Below are 27,314 nucleotides of genomic sequence, written 5' to 3' on the forward strand. Positions count from 1 at the left end.
TGTAGAAGTGTTTGTAACAAAATAAAAGCAGGAGTGTTCTACAAGTGTTTGTTAATAAAATAAAAGCAGGAATGTTGTAGAAGTGTTTGTTAATAAAATAAAAGCAGGAGTGTTGTAAAAGTGTTTGTTAACAAAATAAAAGCAGGAGTGTTGTAGAAGTGTTTGTTAACTAAATAAAAGCAGGAGTGTTGTAGAAGTGTTTGTTAACAAAATTAAAGCAGGAGTGTTGTAGAAGTGTTTGTAACAAAATAAAAGCAGGAGTGTTGTAGAAGTGTTTGTTAACAAAATAAAAGCAGGAGTGTTGTAGAAGTGTTTGTTAACAAAATAAAAGCAGGAGTGTTGTAGAAGTGTTTGTTAACAAAATAAAAGCAGGAGTGTTGTAGAAGTGTTTGTTAACAAAATAAAAGCAGGAGTGTTGTAGAAGTGTTTGTTAACAAAATAAAAGCAGGAGTGTTGTAGAAGTGTTTGTTAACAAAATAAAAGCAGGAGTGTTGTAGAAGTGTTTGTTAACAAAATAAAAGCAGGAGTGTTGTAGAAGTGTTTGTTAACAAAATAAAAGCAGGAGTGTTGTAGAAGTGTTTGTTAACAAAATAAAAGCAAGAGTGTTGTAGAAGTGTTTGTTAATAAAATAAAAGCAGGAGTGTTGTAGAAGTGTTTGTTAACAAAATAAAAGCAGGAGTGTTGTAAAAGTGTTTGTTAACAAAATAAAAGCAGGAGTGTTGTAGAAGTGTTTGTTAACAAAATAAAAGCAGGAGTGTTGTAGAAGTGTTTGTTAACAAAATAAAAGCAGGAGTGTTGTAGAAGTGTTTGTTAACAAAATAAAAGCAGGAGTGTTGTAGAAGTGTTTGTTAACAAAATAAAAGCAGGAGTGTTGTAGAAGTGTTTGTTAACAAAATAAAAGCAGGAGTGTTGTAGAAGTGTTTGTTAACAAAATAAAAGCAGGAGTGTTGTAGAAGTGTTTGTTAACAAAATAAAAGCAGGAGTGTTGTAGAAGTGTTTGTTAACAAAATAAAAGCAGGAGTGTTGTAGAAGTGTTTGTTAACAAAATAAAAGCAGGAGTGTTGTAGAAGTGTTTGTTAACAAAATAAAAGCAGGAGTGTTGTAGAAGTGTTTGTTAACAAAATTAAAGCAGGAGTGTTGTAGAAGTGTTTGTTAACAGAATAAAAGCAGGAGTGTTGTAGAAGTGTTTGTTAATAAAATAAAAGCAGGAGTGTTGTTGAAGTGTTTGTTAATAAAATAAAAGCAGGAGTGTTGTAGAAGTGTTTGTTAACAAAATAAAAGCAGGAGTGTTGTAGAAGTGTTTGTTAATCAAATAAAAGCAGGAGTGTTGTAGAAGTGTTTGTAACAAAATAAAAGCAGGAATGTTGTAGAAGTGTTTGTAACAAAATAAAAGCGGTAGTGTTCTAGAAGTGTTTGTTAACAAAATAAAAGCGGGAGTGTTCTAGAAGTGTTTGTAACAAAATAAATGCAGGAATGTTGTAGAAGTGTTTGTAACAAAATAAAAGCAGGAGTGTTCTACAAGTGTTTGTTAATAAAATAAAAGCAGGAGTGTTGTAGAAGTGTTTGTTAATAAAATAAAAGCAGGAGTGTTGTAAAAGTGTTTGTTAACAAAATAAAAGCAGGAGTGTTGTTGAAGTGTTTGTTAATAAAATAAAAGCAGGAGTGTTGTAGAAGTGTTTGTTAACAAAATAAAAGCAGGAGTGTTGTAGAAGTGTTTGTTAATCAAATAAAAGCAGGAGTGTTGTAGAAGTGTTTGTAACAAAATAAAAGCAGGAATGTTGTAGAAGTGTTTGTAACAAAATAAAAGCGGTAGTGTTCTAGAAGTGTTTGTTAACAAAATAAAAGCGGGAGTGTTCTAGAAGTGTTTGTAACAAAATAAATGCAGGAATGTTGTAGAAGTGTTTGTAACAAAATAAAAGCAGGAGTGTTCTACAAGTGTTTGTTAATAAAATAAAAGCAGGAGTGTTGTAGAAGTGTTTGTTAATAAAATAAAAGCAGGAGTGTTGTAAAAGTGTTTGTTAACAAAATAAAAGCAGGAGTGTTGTTGAAGTGTTTGTTAATAAAATAAAAGCAGGAGTGTTGTAGAAGTGTTTGTTAACAAAATAAAAGCAGGAGTGTTGTAGAAGTGTTTGTTAATCAAATAAAAGCAGGAGTGTTGTAGAAGTGTTTGTAACAAAATAAAAGCAGGAATGTTGTAGAAGTGTTTGTAACAAAATAAAAGCGGTAGTGTTCTAGAAGTGTTTGTTAACAAAATAAAAGCGGGAGTGTTCTAGAAGTGTTTGTAACAAAATAAATGCAGGAATGTTGTAGAAGTGTTTGTAACAAAATAAAAGCAGGAGTGTTCTACAAGTGTTTGTTAATAAAATAAAAGCAGGAGTGTTGTAGAAGTGTTTGTTAACAAAATAAAAGCAGGAGTGTTGTAGAAGTGTTTGTTAACAAAATAAAAGCAGGAGTGTTGTAGAAGTGTTTGTTAACAAAATAAAAGCAGGAGTGTTGTAGAAGTGTTTGTTAACAAAATAAAAGCAAGAGTGTTGTAGAAGTGTTTGTTAATAAAATAAAAGCAGGAGTGTTGTAGAAGTGTTTGTTAACAAAATAAAAGCAGGAGTGTTGTAAAAGTGTTTGTTAACAAAATAAAAGCAGGAGTGTTGTAGAAGTGTTTGTTAACAAAATAAAAGCAGGAGTGTTGTAGAAGTGTTTGTTAACAAAATAAAAGCAGGAGTGTTGTAGAAGTGTTTGTTAACAAAATAAAAGCAGGAGTGTTGTAGAAGTGTTTGTTAACAAAATAAAAGCAGGAGTGTTGTAGAAGTGTTTGTTAACAAAATAAAAGCAGGAGTGTTGTAGAAGTGTTTGTTAACAAAATAAAAGCAGGAGTGTTGTAGAAGTGTTTGTTAACAAAATAAAAGCAGGAGTGTTGTAGAAGTGTTTGTTAACAAAATAAAAGCAGGAGTGTTGTAGAAGTGTTTGTTAACAAAATAAAAGCAGGAGTGTTGTAGAAGTGTTTGTTAACAAAATAAAAGCAGGAGTGTTGTAGAAGTGTGGACACCCACCTTGTCTCTGGCGGTGAACTTGGCACCACGTTTGAGGAGGAGCTGAAGGGCAGGAAGGTTTCCTCCTCGGCACGCCCAGTGGACCGCCGTGGCCTCCAGCTGACACACACACGCACACACACACACACACACACACACACACACACACACACACACACACACACACACACACACACACACACACGCGCACACACACACACACACACACACACACACACACACACACACACACACACACACACACACACACACACACACACACGCACGTCAAACCGCTGTTCCACCTGGCCACATGTCAACAATGGCGGTGGCGCTCACCTTGTCCTTCCTGTCCATGGCGGCGCCGGCGTCCAGCAACCTGGTCATGACCTCCACGTGACCTTTGAAGGAGGCTTTGTGCAGCGCCGTCCTCAGGAACTAAACGCACAGAGAAGCCTTCAGTCAAGGTGGGCGGGGTTTGAGCACGGGCGTGCCACTAAAGTGGGCGGAGCTCGGAGGGCGAGACTCACGTGGTCGGCCGTGTCGGGCTGTCCTCCCTCGCTCAGGTACTTCTCCACCAGCGCCATCTTGTTGTCCATGGCGGCGGCGAGGAAGAGCGCGGCGTCCACCGTGTCGGGCTGGAAAACATCAAGATTGTGTCACGGCTGTGTGGAGGAGGGGTTAGGGTCAAAGGTCAGCTCACCAGGATCTCCACGTCAGGCTGATGACGCTTCTTGTGGCCGGGAGCCTTCCTCTCCCTCCTCCTCTTCCTCAGCTGCAGGATGTTGAACAAGTCGTCCACCGTCTCCAGACGCAGGCGGCCGCATTTGTCCATCTGAATATTATCATCATCATCATCATCATTAGTTATTATTGTCATGCAATTATCATTATTATGATGAATGCACATACAATTATCATTATTATTATTAATACACACACAATTATTATTATTATTATTATTATTAATACACATACCATTATTATTATTATTATTATTATTATTATTAATACACATACAATTACCATTATTATTATTAATACACATACAATTATTATTATTATAAATACACATACAATTGCCATTATTATTATTGATACACATAAAATTATTATTATAATTATTAATGTACATACAATTATCATTATTATTAATACACACACAATTATTATTATTATTATTATTATTAATACACACACAATTATTATTATTATTAATACACATACCATTATTATTATTAATACACATACAATTATCATTATTATTATTATTATTATTATTAATACACATACAATTATTATTATTATAAATACACATACAATTGCCATTATTATTATTGATACACATAAAATTATTATTATAATTATTAATGTACATACAATTATCATTATTATTAATACACATACAATTATTATTTAGTATTATTAATACACATACAAATATCATTATTATTATTAATACACATACATTCATCATCATCATTATTATTACTACACATACAATTATAATGTATTATTATTATTAATAAACATAAAATTATCATTATTATTATTAATAAACATACAACTATCATTATTATTATTATTAATACAAATACCATTATTATTATTATTATTATTATTCATTCACATACAATTATCATTATTATTAACAATACACATACAATTATCATATTCATTATTAATACACATACAATTATCATTATTATTATTATTAATACACATACAATTATCATTATTATCACAATTGTTGTGAACGTTTTTATTACTACTATTACACTGTTGAATATCATTTCCATTATTAGCAATATATCAATAATAATAACGATTATTATGCATTACAATATTTTATTTAGTATTGAAATTATAATAACAACCATTATTATTGTAATACTATTAATAATTGTAGAAATTATTATTATTCTTAGTATGATGGTGAATACAATTGTTGTTAGTATAATACAATTAAATAGTATTATTAAAATGATAAAAATAATAATAATTATTGTCATTATGATGAATATGATTACTGTTAAAATTATAATTTAAAATTATTATTATAATCATCATCATCAATAACACATTTTTTATGATCAGGTTTATTACTATTATTATGATGTATATACATTGTATTATCAGTATTACATTAATACAATTATTTGATTGGCATTATGATGTTGAATATATTTACAAATATTACAATAACTTTTATTATTTTATTCATAATAATTGTAAAATATAGTATTATTTTTGGCATAATAATGTATTCTTAACATATTAATTACAATGATTATATTATGAAAATGCTAATAATAATTATTAGCATTTTATAATCATGATGTTGAATATAATTATTATTCTTAACATCACCATTATTAATAATAGCATTATAATAATGACTTTATTAACTATTATATTTATAATATATAATATGATAATAATTTGCTATTTGATCATATATTATTAGCATAATGATGTTGAATATAATTTGTGCTATTAGTATTACATTAATAATAACAATTCTTATTATGCTAATCCAATCATTTCATTAGCACTATGATGTTCAATGTCATTTTTATTATTAGCATAATAATAACAAAGATTATTATTAAATTACAATCAGCATTATAATCATGATGTTGAATATAATGATTATTCATAGCATTATAATCATTGTTAATAATATTATCATGATAATAATAATACAATTTATTATATTAATAATAATGACATTATAGTAACATTATAGTAACAATATTATGTTGATAATCATAATAGTTATTATTAGCTATAATAAGTATCACTGGCATTACAATATTATTAATCATTAATATTAAGTGTGTTATTAGTGGCTCCAAAATTAGGCAAGGTTGTCTGTTGCCATGGTTACAGTGTCAGGTGTAGACGTACTTGCAGAGCCGCCACGCTGACTTCCTCCACTTCGCCGCCGCTGTCGCTCTCCTCCGACAGGCCGCCGCCCAGAAGCTGGCGGTGGGACCGGAGGTCATCCCGCTTCTCCTGCTTGACCGCCGCCTCGTACTTGCCGCCATGGACGCCGTCGGCCTCTTTGCCCTCCGGCCGCTTACCGGTCACCTGCGAGGAGGTGTGTGATGAAAAAGGTGTGGTTGCCAGATGAGGACAAAACTCACCAGTTCCTCCACGCTGCGCAGGCCCATCGTGTGTCCGGTGTGCTGGGATTGTGATGCTGCCGTGGCGCTCTCCTGCGCTCTTATAGCTCAGCTCCGCCTACAAGACATCCCATAATATTCCACCAACACACTCTCACTCAGACACTTCCTGGGGGAGTGAGTCATCGGGGCAAACATAGACAATCTTTGGCAGGCATGTGTCCTGGGGAATGCGACGATGTCACCGCCGGCAGACAGTTGGGGGGGAGGAAAAAATAGTCGCTCACATTCTCTCACCTGCCAATCACACACCCGGGTCAAAGGTCGGCAGGACGCCGTTTTGTCCCCCGCTGGCAATGTGCAAAAAAATGAGCTCAGCGCCCGCCAATGGGAGGCGAGGGGCGGGGTTTAAAGTGATCATCTGTTGAGTTCTTTCATGCTTTCACTTTCTAATATTTTAAACCACAGGTGTCCAAAGTGTGGCCATTTACTATTACAAAAAAACATCAAAAAGTGGAATAAAAGAGCAAACAGGTGAGAGATAACGAGAGGCTGTTTTTTTCCTTTAAAACTGTTTTTTTTTAAAAATATAATAATGAATTAAAATCACTGTTGTTATGAATTATTGACCCATTCAAGGTTCAAATTATTTCACATCAAATATTTCACTTTTAAATATTTTTTTGGGGGAAAATATTGCATATTTTCGTGTTCTTGCCAAAAAGGACCAAAAATAAAACACACAAAAAAAACATGAAAATCAAAATTAATGTTGTTATGAATTATTGACATATTTAGGGCTCCAATTACTTCTATATGCACAAGTTTGGGGGAAAATATTGCATGTTTTGTGTTCTTGCCATAAAAAACAGGGGTTTCTTCAACAAAAAGGACATAAAACATTAAACAATAAATGAAAAATGTATATCACAGACAGACCTGAACTTGATAGAGGGATATAAATTTTGCATAATAATAATAAAAAACAATTAAAATACATATACAGTATATATATATATATATATATATATATATATATATATATATATATATATATATATATATATATATATATATATATATATATATATATATATATATATATATATATATATATATATATGTGTGTGTGTATAAATCAAAATAAGTCATACATTTTGTTTTTAACTTTCAACACTTAGGTCTCTGGATTGACTTCATTCAGGTCTTTCCGTCCATTATAAATAAATAAAAAATTCATGTTTTGTGTGTGTTTGTTTTATGCCCTTTTTGTCAAAGAAAACACAAAATATGCAACATTTCCCCCCCAAAATAATTCATAACAACACTGATTTTGATTAATTACAAATTTTTTAACAAATCCCATCAAATATTCAATTTTGAAATATTTTTGGGCAAAATATTGCATATTTTGTGTTTTGACTGTGAGAAAAACGGGTTTTCTCCAACAAAAAGGACATAAAACATTAAACAATAAATAACAATGTATAACAGATAGATCTGAACTTGATCTAGGGATCTAATTGTTGATTAATAATAAATAAAAATAATTAAAATACATATATATATATAAATATATATATATATATTAATATATATATTAATATGTTGTGTATGTAATATATATATATATATATATATATATATATATATATATATATATATATATACTGCCGTTCAAAAGTTTGGGGTCACCCAAACAATTTTGTGGAATAGCCTTCATTTCTAAGAACAAGAATAGACTGTCGAGTTTCAGATGAAAGTTCTCTTTTTCTGGCCATTTTGAGCGTTTAATTGACCCCACAAATGTGATGCTCCAGAAACTCAATCTGCTCAAAGGAAGGTCCGTTTTGTAGCTTCTGTAACGAGCTAAACTGTTTTCAGATGTGTGAACATGATTGCACAAGGGTTTTCTAATCATCAATTAGCCTTCTGAGCCAATGAGCAAACACATTGTACCATTAGAACACTGGAGTGATAGTTGCTGGAAATGGGCCTCTATACACCTATGTAGATATTGCACCAAAAACCAGACATTTGCAGCTAGAATAGTCATTTACCACATTAGCAATGTATAGAGTGTATTTCTTTAAAGTTAAGACTAGTTTAAAGTTATCTTCATGGAAAAGTACAGTGCTTTTCCTTCAAAAATAAGGACATTTCAATGTGACCCCAAACTTTTGAACGGTAGTGTATATGTATTTCATATATATATATGTAAATATATATATATTAATATACTGTGTATGTAATGTTTATATATATATATATATATATATATATATATATATATATATATATATATATATATATATATATATATATATATATATATATATATATATATATATATACTTTTGTGATTGCTCAGAATTTTACTGGGATTTTTTTTTTTTTTTTTTTCATTGTTAAAAAAAAAAAAAAAAAAAGAATCAAAATCAGTTGTTAATGATTATTGACATATTCAAGGCTCCAATTACTTCACATCGAATATTCCATTTTGAAATATTTTTTTGGCAAAATATTGTATATTTTGTGTTTTTGCCACAAAAAAACAGGGTTTTCTTTAACAAATTGGCCTAAAACATAAAAAACAATTTCATATCGACGGATAGATCTGAAGTTGATTTAGAGATTTAAGTGTTGAATAATAATAATAAGAAAATATATTACTTATTTTTGAACAGTTTTATGAGTGGGGCTCTTTTGGAGCCCTGAGAATTTTAACGGGCCTTTTTTTATTTTAAACGGTCATTGCTCAAAAAGTAATAATGAATCGAAATCAGTGTTGCTATGAATTATTGACATATTCAAGGCTCTAATTACTTCACATGAAATATTCCACTTTGAATATTTTTTTGGGGGGAAAATATAGCATATTTTGTGTTTTTGCCACAAAAAACAGGGTTTTCTTGAACAAAAAGGGTATAAAACATAACATTATATTGACAAATGAATCTAAAGTTGATGTAAAGATGTGTGCGATGAAAGTAAAAAAAAATAATGCATTTTTAACACTTTTATGAGTGGGGTCCTTCTGGATCTCTAATGACAATAAAAAGACTGTCATTGTTTAAAAAATAATAATGAATCAAAATCAATGTCGTTATGAATTATTGACATATTTAAGGCTCCAATTACTTACAAATGCAACATTTTTGGGAAAAAGATTAAATATTTTGTGTTTATTAAAACAGGGTTTTCTTTAAAACCTCTAAAGGCTTAGTGGCCACATGCGTGGACAGCACCTTTTAGCTCTTATTTCCAAAATTGTGTACACTACTGAATTGGGGTTTTATGGCCGCTTATGTGGACACTTATACTGCCATCTGGTGGTGTCAGAAGAGTATAACATACAATGGAATTTGGAAAAAAAAAAGTGTAAAAATAAGAATTAGTATGTCACTAAACATGAAGTACACATTTGTGTACGTATGGACTAAGTACATCATATCAAAAGATGATTCTTAGTTTTCATTCTAATTAGGGTCCAATAAGCCCAAATAGCAAAGAGAAATACAAAAAGCATGTAAACAAACAGCTTGGGCCTTAAGAGGTTAACCTTAGGGAGAGAAAAAACAAATAAATAAATACAATTTTAAATCACAGATAGATCTGAAGTTGATTTAGGGAATTAAGCATTAAAAAATCCAAACAATATGACTTATTATTAACACTTTTGGCATCGCTGAAGGTTAAAAAAAAAATTATGTTGTATTGCTTTTGAAAATGAAAAATGAAAATGGCCGCCACGTTTTCATTTCCAGCGTGTGGACCTCAGTGGAAAAAGTTAGGACACCCAAGGTGTAAGTAAACGAAGGACTCGGACCGCGAGGAGGGGGCGGCGTGTGTCAGGGCCCGCGACGTCCGTGCTCGCTCCCCGTCAAGGTCGACGGCGAGCAGCTGCGACCTCGCGGCGGAAATAGAAGGCGAAAGTTGACTTTGTCGCCCGCTAAGCAAGCGTCTGACAGGAAACACTAAACCCAAAGGTGTTAGGCGACACGGCCAGGTCGTCGCCCTCTGACCTTTTTTCCACGAAAGCACAGCGAAGGGGGCGGAGCCTCTTATCCACAAATCATCCATCAATCACAGTATTCACAGTACACTCCGTCTCTTAAAGGGGAACTGCACTTTTTCTTGGAAAGCTGCCCGCCATTCACAATCCCTATGCAAGACAACAACACATGTTTTGACTCTTTTTGTCAGGTTCAAACACTGATGACATCTATTAAACAAGACAAGAAGAAAGGAATTAAACAGAGGCCGAATTAAATTTAGCTCAATTGAGGAGTGACGCGTAGACACCGTACTCTTGCGCAGTCTCCATCACGCTCTGGCGAAAGATTGTAAGCCTCCTTTTATATGGACTTTCCCTGATTACATGGCAACAGCTGTTTCTAAGGGACGGGGGTCGTAAACAGCCATCGCCTTTGGTTACAGAACAGTTCAAAGAAAAGGTCGTAAAACAGTTCAAAGAAGAGGTCCCTGTAGGGGAGTCAGGTCCTGCTTCCTCTTCGCTTTGTAGTTCTCGGGTCAGACAATATCTGTCTGTTGATTACAATACATGAAAGAAACAGAACACCTTCATGTTGCTTCCCATCCTACACAGTGGAGTTTTACAAGCCTTCTGCTTGGTAGGATTAAAGACAGCTTTTGTCTGCTGGCCGGGAACTCATTGAAACACAAAGTTTTGTGATAACTTAGATACAATTATTCTGACATTTTTGTGCATCGTAAATAAACACTAGCAAGAGTCAGCTAACCATGAAGGTAACGGGAGTACTCTTTTGCGCCCCTCTAAAGAACATCGGCAACAATACTCAACCTGAATATTAACTAAGTTTTAGCGATATTGTTATTATAAGCGCTAACGCAGAGAAACTACTTTTAGCGGCGCCGTGACCACAAAGCGCTAACTAGCTTGCGCTGCTATATTGACATACTGGGCTGCTGCATCGCCTCGGAGTTGGTGAAAGTTACTTCTAGATTACACAAAACCCAAAACCAGTGAAGTTGGCACGTTGTGTAAATCATAAATAAAAACATAATACATCCATCCATGAATCCATTTTCTACCGCTTGTTCCTTTTAGGGTTGCGGGGGTTGCTGGAGCCTATCCCAGCAAGGAATTGCGAATCCTTTTCAACCTACATTCAATTGAATAGACTGCAAAGACAAGATATTTAACGTTTGAACTGGTAAACTTTGTTATTTTTTGCAAATATTAGCTCATTTGGAATTTGATGCCTGCAACATGTTTCAAAAAAGCTGGCACAGGTGGCAAAAAAGACTGAGAAAGTTGAGAAATGCTCATCAAACACCTATTTGGAACATCCCACAGGTGAACAGGCTAATTGGGAACAGGTGGGTGCCATGATTGGGTATAAAAGCAGCTTCCATGAAATGCTCATTCATTCACAAACAAGGACGGGGCGAGGGTCACCACTTTGTGAACAAATGCCTGAGTAAATTGTTGAACAGTTTAAGAACAACATTTCTCAACAAGCTATTGCAAGGGATTTAGGGATTTCACCATCTACGCTCCGTAATATCATCAAAAGGTTCAGAGAATCTGCACGTAAGCGATGATATTACGGACCTTCGATCCCTCAGGCGGCACTGCATCAAAAAGCGACATCAGTGTGTAAAGGATATCACCACATGGGCTCAGGAACACTTAGGAAAAACACTGTCAGCAACTACAGTCCGTCGCTACATCTGTAAGTGCAAGTTAAAACTCTACTATGCAAAGCCAAAGCCATTTATCAACAACACCCAGAAACGCCGCCGGCTTCGCTGGGCCCGAGCTCATCCAAGATGGACTAGATGCAAAGTCGAAAAGTGTTCTGTTTTTGGAAACTGTGGACGTCGTGTGGTATGGGGGTGTATAAGTGCCCAAGACATGGGTAACTTACACATCTGTGGGCGAGGTTGAGGGGGCAGGGGGTAGCGGGGGTGTATATTGTAGCGTCCCGGAAGAGTTAGTGCTGCAAGGGGTTCTGGGTATTTGTTCTGTTGTGTTTATGTTGTGTTACGGTGCGGAGGTTCTCCCGAAATGTGTTTGTCATTCTTGTTTGGTGTGGGTTCACAGTGTGGCGCATATTTGTAACAGTGTTAAAGTTGTTTATACGGTCACCCTCAGTGTGACCTGTATGGCTGTTGACCAAGTATGCCTTGCATTCACTTGTGTGTGTGAAAAGCCGTAGGTATTATGTGACGCCCCCAATATTGTTGTCTGGGTTGAAATCGGGAGAAATTCGGGAGAATGGTTGCCCCGGGAGATTTTCGGGAGGGGCACTGAAATTCGGGTGTCTCCCGGAAAAATCGGGAGGGTTGGCAAGTATGGCCCTGAAATCGGTAGGTTGTGAGTTCAAACCCCGGCCGAGTCATACCAAAGACTATAAAAATGGGACCCGTTACCTCCCTGCTTGGCACTCAGCATCAAGGGTTGGAATTAGGGGTTAAATCACCAAAAATGATTCCCGGGCGCGGCCACCGCTGCTGCTCACTGCTCCCCTCACCTCCCAGGGGGTGATCAAGGGTGATGGGTCAAATGCAGAGAATAATTTCGCCACACCTAGTGTGTGTGTGACAATCATTGGTACTTTAAATCTTGAACTTTAACACGGTGTCATTCCCTGCGACCAAACAACCTTTTTTTACTGAGCCCGACTAGAAAATAGTCATCCACCACTTTGATAAAGAAGGTGAGAAACGCTATCAAAGTCCAGCAGTCTCTCCTCGTTCATGTCTTTCACACGCGCTCCGCTCGTTCGCTATAAGAAACGCAGTCCTCCAAAATAAAGGCACGTCAGCTGGCCGCGGCCATGAAACCTCACACGGCGTCCAAAGCGGCGCGTGAGATGACCGCCGTGTTTATGCGTGTCAGCATGTGTCGTTAAAGCCGACTCGTGCCATTAAATATGCTCCCTGACAGAAACCCTTGTGTGGAAATAAGTAGCCCGCTAGCGCTAATATTAGCCGCGCAAATCCTCCTCGCCCTGGTTGGGCTCTGCACCTTTGGCGTGTCATGGCGGCATCATCATCCGCACACACACGTGATGACCTCGTTTACTCACGTCCAAACATTCCTCACTGACACACCTTGATGATGTCATCACTTCATTTTAATCAACAACATGGCCGCCGCGCATCTCAGCAGCACCCGTGTGAAGATGGCCCCGCCCACCTTCCACCCGAGTGAAATTGGCTCCTCCCTATGTGTCCCAATCGTTTGTGCTGCAAAGATTTTGTGATTAGGTTAGCATGCTAAGGTTTTTTTTTTTTGCTAGCTTTTTAGCAGAATTTGCAAGTTTAAACCTAAAAAATCATGAATTATAATACTTGGTACCATCTTGGAAGTATGCTAATGCCTCTTATATTAGCACGGTAAGGTTTCACGCTAGCTTCTTAGCTAATTTTGTATCTTTTGAACCTAAAAATTATGGATTTTGATACTTGGCGCCATTTTGGAAGTATGCTAATGCCTCTTAATTAGCATGCTAAGGTTTCATGCTACCTTTCTAGCAAATTTTGATAGTTTTGAACCGAAAAATTATGGATTTTGATACTTGGCGCCATCTTGGAAGTATGCTAATGTCTCTTATATTAGCATGCTAAGGTTTCATGCTAGCTTTCTAGCAAATTTTGTATGTTTTAAACCTAAAAATTATGGATTTTGATACTTGGCGCCATCTTGGAAGTATGCTAACGTCTCCTATATTAGCATACTAACGTTACCATGTTAAGGTTTTATGCTAGCAGTTCAGATAATTGTGTATGTTAACACCAAAAATTGTGCATTTTAGTACTTGGTGCATTCTTAGAAGTACCTTAACTTGTCCTATGTCATCATGCTAATATTTTATGCTAGCTTTTTAGGTAATTTTATATGCTAAAACATTAAAATCATGGATTTGGATGCTCGGCGCCATCTTGGAAGTTTGTTAACATCTTTTGAATTAGCAGACTAATGCTAGCATGCTAATGTTTTATGCTAGCTGTTTAGCTAATTTTGTTTTATTTAAACCTAAGAATCATGGATTGTGATACTTGGCGCCATCTTGGATGTATGCTAACGTCTCTTATATTAGCATGCTATGGTTTTATGCTAGAAGTTCAGCTAATTGTTTATGATTATACCAGAAAATAGTGCATTTTAATACTTGGTGCTATCATAGAAAGTATGCTAAATTGTCCCATGTCATCATGCTAACGTTAGCATGCTAATATTTCATGCTAGCTTTTTAGCTAATTTTGCATGTTTAAACCTAAAAATCACGGATTTGGATACTTGCCGCCATCTTGGATGTATGCTACCATCTTTTGAATTAGCACACTAATGTTAGCATGCTAAGCTTTTATACTAGGTTTTTAGCTAATTTTATTTGTTTAAACCTAAAAGTCATGTATTGTGATACTTGGCGCCATCTTGGATGTATGCTAACGTCTCCTATATTAGCATACTAACGTTACCATGTTAAGGTTTTATGCTAGCAGTTCAGATAATTGTGTATGTTAACACCAAAAATTGTGCATTTTAGTACTTGGTGCATTCTTAGAAGTACCTTAACTGGTCCTATGTCATCATGCTAATATTTTATGCTAGCTTTTTAGGTAATTTTATATGCTAAAACATTAAAATCATGGATTTGGATGCTCGGCGCCATCTTGGAAGTTTGTTAACATCTTTTGAATTAGCAGACTAATGCTAGCATGCTAATGTTTTATGCTAGCTGTTTAGCTAATTTTGTTTTATTTAAACCTAAGAATCATGGATTGTGATACTTGGCGCCATCTTGGATGTATGCTAACGTCTCTTATATTAGCATGCTATGGTTTTATGCTAGAAGTTCAGCTAATTGTTTATGATTATACCAGAAAATAGTGCATTTTAATACTTGGTGCTATCATAGAAAGTATGCTAAATTGTCCCATGTCATCATGCTAACGTTAGCATGCTAATATTTCATGCTAGCTTTTTAGCTAATTTTGCATGTTTAAACCTAAAAATCACGGATTTGGATACTTGCCGCCATCTTGGATGTATGCTACCATCTTTTGAATTAGCACACTAATGTTAGCATGCTAAGCTTTTATACTAGGTTTTTAGCTAATTTTATTTGTTTAAACCTAAAAGTCATGTATTGTGATACTTGGCGCCATCTTGGATGTATGCTAACGTCTCCTATATTAGCATACTAACGTTACCATGTTAAGGTTTTATGCTAGCAGTTCAGATAATTGTGTATGTTAACACCAAAAATTGTGCATTTTAGTACTTGGTGCATTCTTAGAAGTACCTTAACTGGTCCTATGTCATCATGCTAATATTTTATGCTAGCTTTTTAGGTAATTTTATATGCTAAAACATTAAAATCATGGATTTGGATGCTCGGCGCCATCTTGGAAGTTTGTTAACATCTTTTGAATTAGCAGACTAATGCTAGCATGCTAATGTTTTATGCTAGCTGTTTAGCTAATTTTGTTTTATTTAAACCTAAGAATCATGGATTGTGATACTTGGCGCCATCTTGGATGTATGCTAACGTCTCTTATATTAGCATGCTATGGTTTTATGCTAGAAGTTCAGCTAATTGTTTATGATTATACCAGAAAATAGTGCATTTTAATACTTGGTGCTATCATAGAAAGTATGCTAAATTGTCCCATGTCATCATGCTAACGTTAGCATGCTAATATTTCATGCTAGCTTTTTAGCTAATTTTGCATGTTTAAACCTAAAAATCACGGATTTGGATACTTGCCGCCATCTTGGATGTATGCTACCATCTTTTGAATTAGCACACTAATGTTAGCATGCTAAGCTTTTATACTAGGTTTTTAGCTAATTTTATTTGTTTGAACCTAAAAATCATGTATTGTGATACTTGGCGCCATCTTGGATGTATACTAACGTCTCCTATATTAGCATACTAACGTTACCATGTTAAGGTTTTATGCTAGCAGTTCAGATAATTGTGTATGTTAACACCAAAAATTGTGCATTTTAGTACTTGGTGCATTCTTAGAAGTACCTTAACTTGTCCTATGTCATCATGCTAATATTTTATGCTAGCTTTTTAGGTAATTTTATATGCTAAAACATTAAAATCATGGATTTGGATGCTCGGCGCCATTTTGGAAATTTGTTAACATCTTTTGAATTAGCAGACTAATGCTAGCATGCTAATGTTTTATGCTAGCTGTTTAGCTAATTTTGTTTTATTTAAACCTAAGAATCATGGATTGTGATACTTGGCGCCATCTTGGATGTATGCTAACGTCTCTTATATTAGCATGCTATGGTTTTATGCTAGAAGTTCAGCTAATTGTTTATGATTATACCAGAAAATAGTGCATTTTAATACTTGGTGCTATCATAGAAAGTATGCTAAATTGTCCCATGTCATCATGCTAACGTTAGCATGCTAATATTTCATGCTAGCTTTTTAGCTAATTTTGCATGTTTAAACCTAAAAATCACGGATTTGGATACTTGCCGCCATCTTGGATGTATGCTACCATCTTTTGAATTAGCACACTAATGTTAGCATGCTAAGCTTTTATACTAGGTTTTTAGCTAATTTTATTTGTTTAAACCTAAAAGTCATGTATTGTGATACTTGGCGCCATCTTGGATGTATGCTAACGTCTCCTATATTAGCATACTAACGTTACCATGTTAAGGTTTTATGCTAGCAGTTCAGATAATTGTGTATGTTAACACCAAAAATTGTGCATTTTAGTAATTGGTGCATTCTTAGAAGTACCTTAACTTGTCCTATGTCATCATGCTAATATTTTATGCTAGCTTTTTAGGTAATTTTATATGCTAAAACATTAAAATCATGGATTTGGATGCTCGGCGCCATCTTGGAAGTTTGTTAACATCTTTTGAATTAGCAGACTAATGCTAGCATGCTAATGTTTTATGCTAGCTGTTTAGCTAATTTTGTTTTATTTAAACCTAAGAATCATGGATTGTGATACTTGGCGCCATCTTGGATGTATGCTAACGTCTCTTATATTAGCATGCTATGGTTTTATGCTAGAAGTTCAGCTAATTGTTTATGATTATACCAGAAAATAGTGCATTTTAATACTTGGTGCTATCATAGAAAGTATGCTAAATTGTCCCATGTCATCATGCTAATGTTAGCATGCTAATATTTCATGCTAGCTTTTTAGCTAATTTTGCATGTTTAAACCTAAAAATCACGGATTTGGATACTTGCCGCCATCTTGGATGTATGCTACCATCTTTTGAATTAGCACACTAATGTTAGCATGCTAAGCTTTTATACTAGGTTTTTAGCTAATTGTATTTGTTTAAACCTAAAAATCATGTATTGTGATACTTGGCGCCATCTTGGATGTATGCTAACGTCTCTTATATTAGCATGCTAAGGTTTTATGCTAGAAGTTCAGCTAAATGTTTATGATTATACCAGAAAATAGTGCATTTAAGTACTTGGTGCTATCATAGAGGTATGCTAAATTGTCCTATGTCATAATGCTAATGCTAGCATGCTAATGTTTTATGCTAGATTTTTAGCTATGTTCAAACCTAAAAAAGTTGTTCATGTTCCTAACGTTTTATGGAGCTGATTATAAATCATAATTTGTTATTAATGTAAAAACTGTAATAGTTGGACCAAAAATTTTTGGGACTGGTTTGGGGAGGTTCGGACAAGGTGGGGGGGGGGGGCGACTTCACACAAGTCATTGCAGCCCCCCAGTGGCCCAGAATAAACACACACATCATCACTTCCTGTAGGAACATAACCCCAAAAAGTGTTAATAGTCCTCAAGTCATTAATGCTGTCATCGCCACAAACACACACACACACACACACACACACACACACACACACACACACACACACGCACACACACACACATACAAATACGTTTGTCGTCGTTCCCTGACAATGTGGGTCAAAGGTCAGCTGCGGAGCGCGGTCACACGTGTCAACAAGTATGGTTCCAGCAGGGAGGTCATAAAAGCGTGAGCACGAGACATGAAGACGAGGCAGGGTCAGGAATAAAGAGGAAGGAAGGAGGGATAAAAAAAGATTTCAGGGTGGAGGAAAAGAGTTCAAATATTCCAATGACATTCCCGCGTGATGACGAGGAAACACAACAGCTGCTAACATCGAGCGCAAATATGAACACATCTCGCTAGCATGGCTAATGCCGCGTGTTCACTTCTATTTATGTTCATTAACATGGCTAATGCTATCTTTATCAGCATGTTCGCCACTCATTAACATGGCTAATGCTATCTTTATTAGCATGTTCACCATTCATTAACATGGCTAATGCTATCTTTATTAGCATGTTCACCACTCATTAACATGGCTAATGCTATCTTTATTAGCATGTTCACCACTCATTAACATGGCTAATGCTATCTTTATTAGCATGTTCACCACTCATTAACATGGCTAATGCTATCTTTATCAGCATGTTCGCCACTCATTAACATGGCTAATGCTATCTTTATTAGCATGTTCACCATTCATTAACATGGCTAATGCTATCTTTATTAGCATGTTCACCACTCATTAACATGGCTAATGCTATCTTTATTAGCATGTTCACCACTCATTAACATGGCTAATGCTATCTTTATTAGCATGTTCACCACTCATTAACATGGCTAATGCTATCTTTATTAGCATGTTCACCACTCATTAACATGGCTCATGCTATCTTTATTAGCATGTTCACCACTCATTAACATGGCTAATGCTATCTTAATTAGCATGTTCACCATTCATTAACATGGCTAATGCTATCTTTATTAGCATGTTCACCACTCATTAACATGGCTAATGCTATCTTTATTAGCAAGTTCACCACTCACTAACATGGCTAATGCTATCTTTATTAGCATGTTCACCACTCATTAACATGGTTAATGCTATCTTTATTAGCATGTTCACCACTCATTAACATGGTTAATGCTATCTTTATTAGCATGTTCACCACTCATTAACATGGCTAATGCTATCTTTATTAGCATGTTCACCACTCATTAGCATGGCTAATGCTATCTTTATTAGCATGTTCACCACTCATTAACATGGCTAATGCTATCTTTATCAGCATGTTCACCACACATTAACATGGCTAATGCTATCTTTATTAGCATGTTCACCACTCATTAACATGGCTAATGCTATCTTTATTAGCATGTTCACCACTCATTAACATGGCTAATGCTATCTTTATTAGCATGTTCACCACTCATTAACATGGCTAATGCTATCTTTATTAGCAAGTTCACCACTCACTAACATGGCTAATGCTATCTTTATTAGCATGTTCACCACTCATTAACATGGCTAATGCTATCTTTATTAGCATGTTCACCACTCATTAACATGGCTAATGCTATCTTTATTAGCAGGTTCACCACTCACTAACATGGCTAATGCTATCTTTATTAGCATGTTCACCACTCATTAACATGGCTAATGCTATCTTTATTAGCATGTTCACCATTCATTAACATGGCTAATGCTATCTTTATTAGCATGTTCACCACTCATTAACATGGCTAATGCTATCTTTATTAGCATGTTCACCACTCATTAACATGGCTAATGCTATGTTTATTAGCATGTTCACCACTCATTAACATGGCTAATGCTATCTTTATTAGCATGTTCACCACTCATTAACATGGCTAATGCTATCTTTATTAGCATGTTCACCACTCATTAACATGGCTAATGCTATCTTTATTAGCATGTTCACCACTCATTAACATGGCTAATGCTATCTTTATTAGCATGTTCACCACTCATTAACATGGCTAATGCTATCTTTATTAGCAGGTTCACCACTCACTAACATGGCTAATGCTATCTTTATTAGCATGTTCACCACTCATTAACATGGCTAATGCTATCTTTATTAGCATGTTCACCACTCATTAGCATGGCTAATGCTATCTTTATTAGCATGTTCACCACTCATTAACATGGCTAATGCTATCTTTGTTAGCATGTTCACCACTCATTAGCATGGCTAATGCTATCTTTATTAGCATGTTCACCATTCATTAACATGGCTAATGCTATCTTTATTAGCAGGTTCACCACTCATTAACATGGCTAATGCTATGTTTATTAGCATGTTCACCACTCATTAACATGGCTAATGCTATCTTTATTAGCATGTTCACCACTCACTAGCATGGCTAATCAGATTAAAGATTAAGATTAAAGTACCAATGATTGTCACACACACACTAGATGTGGTGAAATTTGTAATGCTATCTTTATTAGCATGTTCACCATTCATTAACATGGCTAATGCTATCTTTATTAGCATGTTCACCACTCATTAACATGCTAATGCTATCTTTATTAGCATGTTCACCATTCATTAACATGGCTAATGCTATCTTCATTAGCATGTTCACCACTCATTAACATGGCTAATGCTATCTTTATTAGCATGTTTACCACTCATTAACATGGCTAATGCTATCTTTATTAGCAGGTTCACCACTCATTAACATGGCTAATGCTATGTTTATTAGCATGTTCACCACTCATTAACATGGCTAATGCTATGTTTATTAGCATGTTCACCACTCATTAACATGGCTAATGCTATCTTTATTAGCATGTTTGCCACTCATTAACATGGCTAATGCTATCTTTATTAGCATGTTCACCACTCATTAACATGGCTAATGCTATCTTTATTAGCATGTTCACCACTCATTAACATGGCTAATGCTATCTTTATTAGCATGTTCACCATTCATTAACATGGCTAATGCTATCTTTATTAGCATGTTCACCACTCATTAACATGGCTAATGCTATCTTTATTAGCATGTTCACCACTCATTAACATGGCTAATGCTATCTTTATTAGCAGGTTCACCCCTCATTAACATGGCTAATGCTATCTTTATTAGCATGTTCACCATTCATTAACATGGCTAATGCTATCTTTATTAGCATGTTCACCACTTATTAACATGGCTAATGCTATCTTTATTAGCATGTTCTCCACTCATTAACATGGCTAATGTTATCTTTATTAGCATGTTCACCATTCATTAACATGGCTAATGCTATCTTTATTAGCATGTTCACCACTCATTAACATGGCTAATGCTATCTTTATTAGCATGTTCACCACTCATTAACATGGCTAATGCTATGTTTATTAGCATGTTCACCACTCATTAACATGGCTAATGCTATCTTTATTAGCATTTTCACCAGTCATTAACATGGCTAATGCTATGTATATTAGCATGTTCACCACTCATTAACATGGCTAATGCTATGTTTATTAGCATGTTCACCCCTCATTAACATGGCTAATGCTAGTTTTATTAGCATGTTCACCACTCATTAACATGGCTAATGCTATGTTTATTAGCATGTTCACCACTCATTAACATGGCTAATGCTATCTTTATTAGCATGTTCACCACTCCATTTCTACCGCGCCAACCCGGGGGCTCCCAGACACTCGTCGGGTGCTTCGCCTAAGGAGGGGGGTACTGTCACGGCGCGGTCTCGAACCCGCAATTCTCCCGCAGCAAGTTCTACCAGCAACCATATTGGCAGTATGCCAGGACACGCCCCTGCACGAAGACGAAGCCGCAGACTATCAGCAATCTGCGCACCTGGTGTTAATCAAGACTGCATCATAAAGACCAGTAGACCCTTGGAGCCTACGCTGGAGCGTCGTTAACTTCTTGAAGTAAGCATTACGTCTCTGGCTTCCCTCCTGTGTACTTGCTCTCTTCTCGTCCTCCTTGTTCCCTCGTCTCATGTCCCTTGTTCTTCCTGCAGTATCCTTCCTGTTCCGTGTGCTCGAGTTCTGTACCTCGACCTCCCTACTGACCTTGGACTGCCTCCTTCGATCCTCGAACCCCGCTTGGACACGGACCTCGTCGCTTCGCTCCTGCCCCCGACCACCTGCCTGCCCACGGACCCCCTCTTTGCCTCGCCCCTCTGGACTGCCGAAAGATTCATCCAACACGCACTTACAACATCTCTTGGTAATATTCACATGGCTAATATCACACATAGTCCTACACCAAACACTTAAGAGTAGCATACACATCCCACACACTCATCAAAGGTTGCAATAAACCTGCTAACCTGATCTTCCTCATGGTGTCGTCTCCTTCCCCATTTGTACGTAACAGTGTTATTAATATTATTACACAAAGAGTGTGTCATTATTATTATTATTACACGAAGAGTGTGTAATTATTATTATTATTATTACACAAGGAGTGTGTTATTATTATTATTATTACACAGAGTGTGTTATTATTATTACACAAATAATGTGTTATCATCATTATTACACAATGAGTGTGTTATTATTATTATTACACAAAGAGTGTGTTATTATTATTACACAAAGAGTGTGTTATAATTATTATTACACAAAGAGTGTGTAATTATTATTATTATTACACAAAGAGTGTGTAATTATCATTATTATTACACAAAGAGTGTGTTATTATTATTATTATTACACAAAGAGGGTGCTATTATTATTTCACAAAGTGTGTTATTACTATTATTACCCAAAGTGTTATTATTATTATTACACAAAGAGTGTGTTATTATTATTACACAAAGAGTGTTATTATTATTATTATTACAAAAAGAGTGTGTTATTATTATCATTACACAGAGTGTGTAAATATTATTATTATTACACAAAGAGGGTGCTATTATTATTTCACAAAGTGTGTTATTACTATTATTACCCAAAGTGTTATTATTATTATTACACAAAGAGTGTGTTATTATTATTACACAAAGAGTGTTATTATTATTATTATTACAAAAAGAGTGTGTTATTATTATTATTACACAGTGTGTGTTAATATTAAATATTATTACTCAAAGAGTGTTATTAATATTACACAAAGAGTGTGTTTTTATTACACGAAGAGTGTGTTATTATTATTACGCAAATAGTGTGTTATTATTATTATCACACAAAGAGTTTGTTATTATTATTGTTACACAAAGAGTGTGTTATTATTACACAAAGTGTGTTATTATTAAATTATTATTATTACACAAAGAGTGTGTTATTATTACTACACAAAGAGTGTGTTATTATTATTACACAAAGAGTGTGTTATTATTATTATTACACAAAGAGTGTGTTATTATTATTGTTACACAAATAGTGTGTTATTATTATTATTATTACACAAAGAGTCTGTTATTATTATTGTTAAACAAAGAGTATGTTATTATTACACAAAGTGTGTTATTGTTAAATAATATTACACAGTGTGTTATTATTACACAGGGTGTTTTTATTACACAAAGAGTGTGTTATTATTATTACACAAATGGTGTGTAATTATTACACAAATAGTGTGTTATTATTATTATTATTATTACACAAAGAGTGTGTTATTATTATTACACAAAGTGTGTTATTATTACACAAATAATGTGTTATTATTACACAAAGAGTGTGTTATTATTATTATTACACAAAGAGTGTGTTATTATTACACAAAGTGTGTTATTGTTAAATAATATTACACAGTGTGTTATTATTATTAGACAGAGTGTTTTTATTACACAAAGAGTGTGTTATTATTATTACACAAATGTTGTGTTATTATTACACAAATAGTGTGTTATTATTATTATTATTACACAAAGAGTGTGTTATTATTATTATTACACAAACTGTGTTATTATTACACAAATAATGTGTTATTATTACACAAAGAGTGTGTTATTATTATTATTACACAAAGAGTGTGTTATTATTCCACAAAGAGTGTGTTATTATTATTCCACAAAGAGTGTGTTATTATTATTATTATTATTATGATGTGGGATCTGAGCTGAGGATGTCGTTGTGGCTTGTGCAGCCCTTTGAGACACTTGTGATTTAGGGCTATATAAATAAACATTGATTGATTGATTGTTATTCCACAAAGAGTGTGTTATTATTACACAAAGAGTGTGTTACTATTATTCCACAAAGAGTGTGTTATTATGATTCCACAAAGTGTGTGTTACTATTATTACACAAAGAGTGTGTTACTATTATTACACATAGAGTGTTATTATTACAGAAAGAGTGTGTTACTGTTATTCCACAAAGAGTGTGTTACTATTATTCCACAAAGAGTGTGTTATTATTAGTATGCATAGAGTGTTATTATTCCACAAAGAGTGTGTTACTATTATTCCACTAAGAGTGTGTTGTTATTATTATTACACATAGAATGTTATTATTCCACAAAGAGTGTGTTACTATTATTCCACAAAGAGTGTGTTACTATTATTCCACAAAAAGTGTGTTATTATTATTACACGTAGTGTTATTATTCCACAAAGAGTGTGTTACTATTATTCCACATAGAGCGTTATTATTATTCCACAAAGAGTGTGTTACTATTATTCCACAAAGAGTGTTATTATTATTACACATAGAGCGTTATTATTATTCCACAAAGAGTGTGTTACTATTATTCCACAAAGAGTGTGTTATTATTATTTCACAAAGAGTGTGTTATTATTATTCCACAAAGAGTGTGTTATTATTATTCCACAAAGAGTGTTATTATTCCACAAAGAGGGTGTTAGTATTATTCAACAAAGAGTGTGTTATTATTATTCCACAAAGAGTGTGTTATTATTATTCCACAAAGAGTGAGTTATTATTATTCCACATAGAGCGTTATTATTATTCCACAAAGAGTGTGTTATTATTATTCCACAAAGAGTGTGTTATTATTATTCCACAAAGAGTGTGTTACTATTATTCCACAAAGAGTGTGTTATTATTATTTCACAAAGAGTGTATTATTATTCCACAAAGAGTGTGTTATTATTATTCCACAAAGAGTGTTATTATTCCACAAAGAGGGTGTTAGTATTATTCAACAAAGAGTGTGTTATTATTATTCCACAAAGAGTGTGTTATTATTATTCCACAAAGAGTGAGTTATTATTATTCCACATAGAGCGTTATTATTATTCCACAAAGAGTGTGTTATTATTATTCCACAAAGAGTGTGTTATTATTATTCCACAAAGAGTGTGTTATTATTATTCCACAAAGAGTGTGTTATTATTATTCCACAAAGAGTGTGTTATTATTATTCCACAAAGAGTGTTATTATTCCACAAAGAGTGTGTTACTATTATTCAACAAAGAGTGTGTTACTATTATTCCACAAAGAGTGTTTTATTATTATTCCACAAAGAGTGTGTTACTATTATTCCACAAAGAGTGTGTTATTATTATACCACAAAGAGTGTGTTATTATTATTCCACAAAGAGTGTGTTATTATTATTCCACAAAGAGTGAGTTATTATTATTCCACAAAGAGTGTGTTATTATTATTCCACAAAGAGTGTGTTATTATTATTCCACAAAGAGTGTGTTATTATTATTCCACAAAGAGTGTGTTACTATTATTCCACAAAGAGTGTGTTATTATTATTCCACAAAGAGTGTGTTATTATTATTCCACAAAGAGTGTGTTATTATTATTCCACAAAGAGTGTGTTACTATTATTCCACAAAGAGTGTGTTACTATTATTCCACAAAGAGTGAGTTATTATTATTCCACAAAGAGTGTGTTATTATTATCCCACAAAGAGTGTGTTATTATTATTCCACAAAGAGTGTGTTATTATTATTCCACAAAGAGTGTGTTATTATTATTCCACAAAGAGTGTTATTATTATTCCACAAAGAGTGTGTTATTATTATTCCACAAAGAGTGTGTTATTATTATTCCACAAAGAGTGTGTTATTATTATTCCACAAAGAGTGTGTTATTATTATTCCACAAAGAGTGTGTTATTATTATTCCACAAAGAGTGTGTTATTATTATTCCACAAAGAGTGTGTTACTATTATTCCACAAAGAGTGTGTTATTATTATTCCACAAAGAGTGTGTTATTATTATTCCACAAAGAGTGTGTTATTATTATTCCACAAAGAGTGTGTTACTATTATTCCACAAAGAGTGTGTTATTATTCCACAAAGAGTGTGTTATTATTATTCCACAAAGAGTGTGTTATTATTATTCCACAAAGAGTGTGTTACTATTATTCCACAAAGAGTGTGTTACTATTATTCCACAAAGAGTGTGTTACTATTATTCCACAAAGAGTGTTTTATTATTATTCCACAAAGAGTGTTTTATTATTATTCCACAAAGAGTGTGCTACTATTATTCCACAAAGAGTGAGTTATTATTATTCCACAAAGAGTGTGTTATTATTATTCCACAAAGAGTGTTTTATTATTATTCCACAAAGAGTGTGTTATTATTATTCCACAAAGAGTGTGTTACTATTATTCCACAAAGAGTGTGTTACTATTATTCCACAAAGAGTGTGTTATTATTATTCCACAAAGAGTGTGTTATTATTATTCCACAAAGAGTGTGTTACTATTATTCCACAAAGAGTGTGTTATTATTATTCCACAAAGAGTGTGTTATTATTATTCCACAAAGAGTGTGTTATTATTATTCCACAAAGAGTGTGTTATTATTATTCCACAAAGAGTGTGTTATTATTATTCCACAAAGAGTGTGTTACTATTATTCCACAAAGAGTGTGTTACTATTATTCCACAAAGAGTGTGTTACTATTATTCCACAAAGAGTGTGTTACTATTATTCCACAAAGAGTGTGTTATTATTATTCCACAAAGAGTGTGTTATTATTATTCCACAAAGAGTGTGTTACTATTATTCCACAAAGAGTGTGTTACTATTATTCCACAAAGAGTGTGTTACTATTATTCCACAAAGAGTGTGTTATTATTATTCCACAAAGAGTGTGTTACTATTATTCCACAAAGAGTGTGTTATTATTATTCCACAAAGAGTGTGTTACTATTATTCCACAAAGAGTGTGTTACTATTATTCCACAAAGAGTGTGTTACTATTATTCCACAAAGAGTGTGTTACTATTATTCCACAAAGAGTGTGTTATTATTATTCCACAAAGAGTGTGTTACTATTATTCCACAAAGAGTGTGTTACTATTATTCCACAAAGAGTGTGTTATTATTATTCCACAAAGAGTGTGTTACTATTATTCCACAAAGAGTGTGTTACTATTATTCCACAAAGAGTGTGTTTCCGC

General features: G+C 34.1%; 1 protein-coding gene across 2 annotated transcripts in view; it reads right to left on the reverse strand.

The window, feature by feature from the left end:
• The window catches only part of LOC133657745 (ankyrin repeat domain-containing protein 1-like), a 52,441-nt gene that overhangs the window by 6,473 nt on the left and 18,654 nt on the right, over positions 1–27,314 (reverse strand). For both annotated transcript variants that reach the window (XM_062059408.1, XM_062059409.1), the window contains 6 exons: positions 6,176–6,272; positions 5,937–6,119; positions 3,730–3,861; positions 3,557–3,664; positions 3,366–3,464; positions 3,048–3,146 (listed from right to left, as the gene is read on the reverse strand). In XM_062059408.1, the coding sequence (XP_061915392.1) occupies positions 3,048–3,146; positions 3,366–3,464; positions 3,557–3,664; positions 3,730–3,861; positions 5,937–6,119; positions 6,176–6,202 (648 nt within the window). In that variant the 5' untranslated portion in view covers positions 6,203–6,272. The remainder of the gene's footprint in view (positions 1–3,047; positions 3,147–3,365; positions 3,465–3,556; positions 3,665–3,729; positions 3,862–5,936; positions 6,120–6,175; positions 6,273–27,314) is intronic.

This window comes from Entelurus aequoreus, linkage group LG09, assembly GCF_033978785.1.
Source record: "Entelurus aequoreus isolate RoL-2023_Sb linkage group LG09, RoL_Eaeq_v1.1, whole genome shotgun sequence".
In the NCBI taxonomy this organism is placed as follows: domain Eukaryota; kingdom Metazoa; phylum Chordata; class Actinopteri; order Syngnathiformes; family Syngnathidae; genus Entelurus; species Entelurus aequoreus.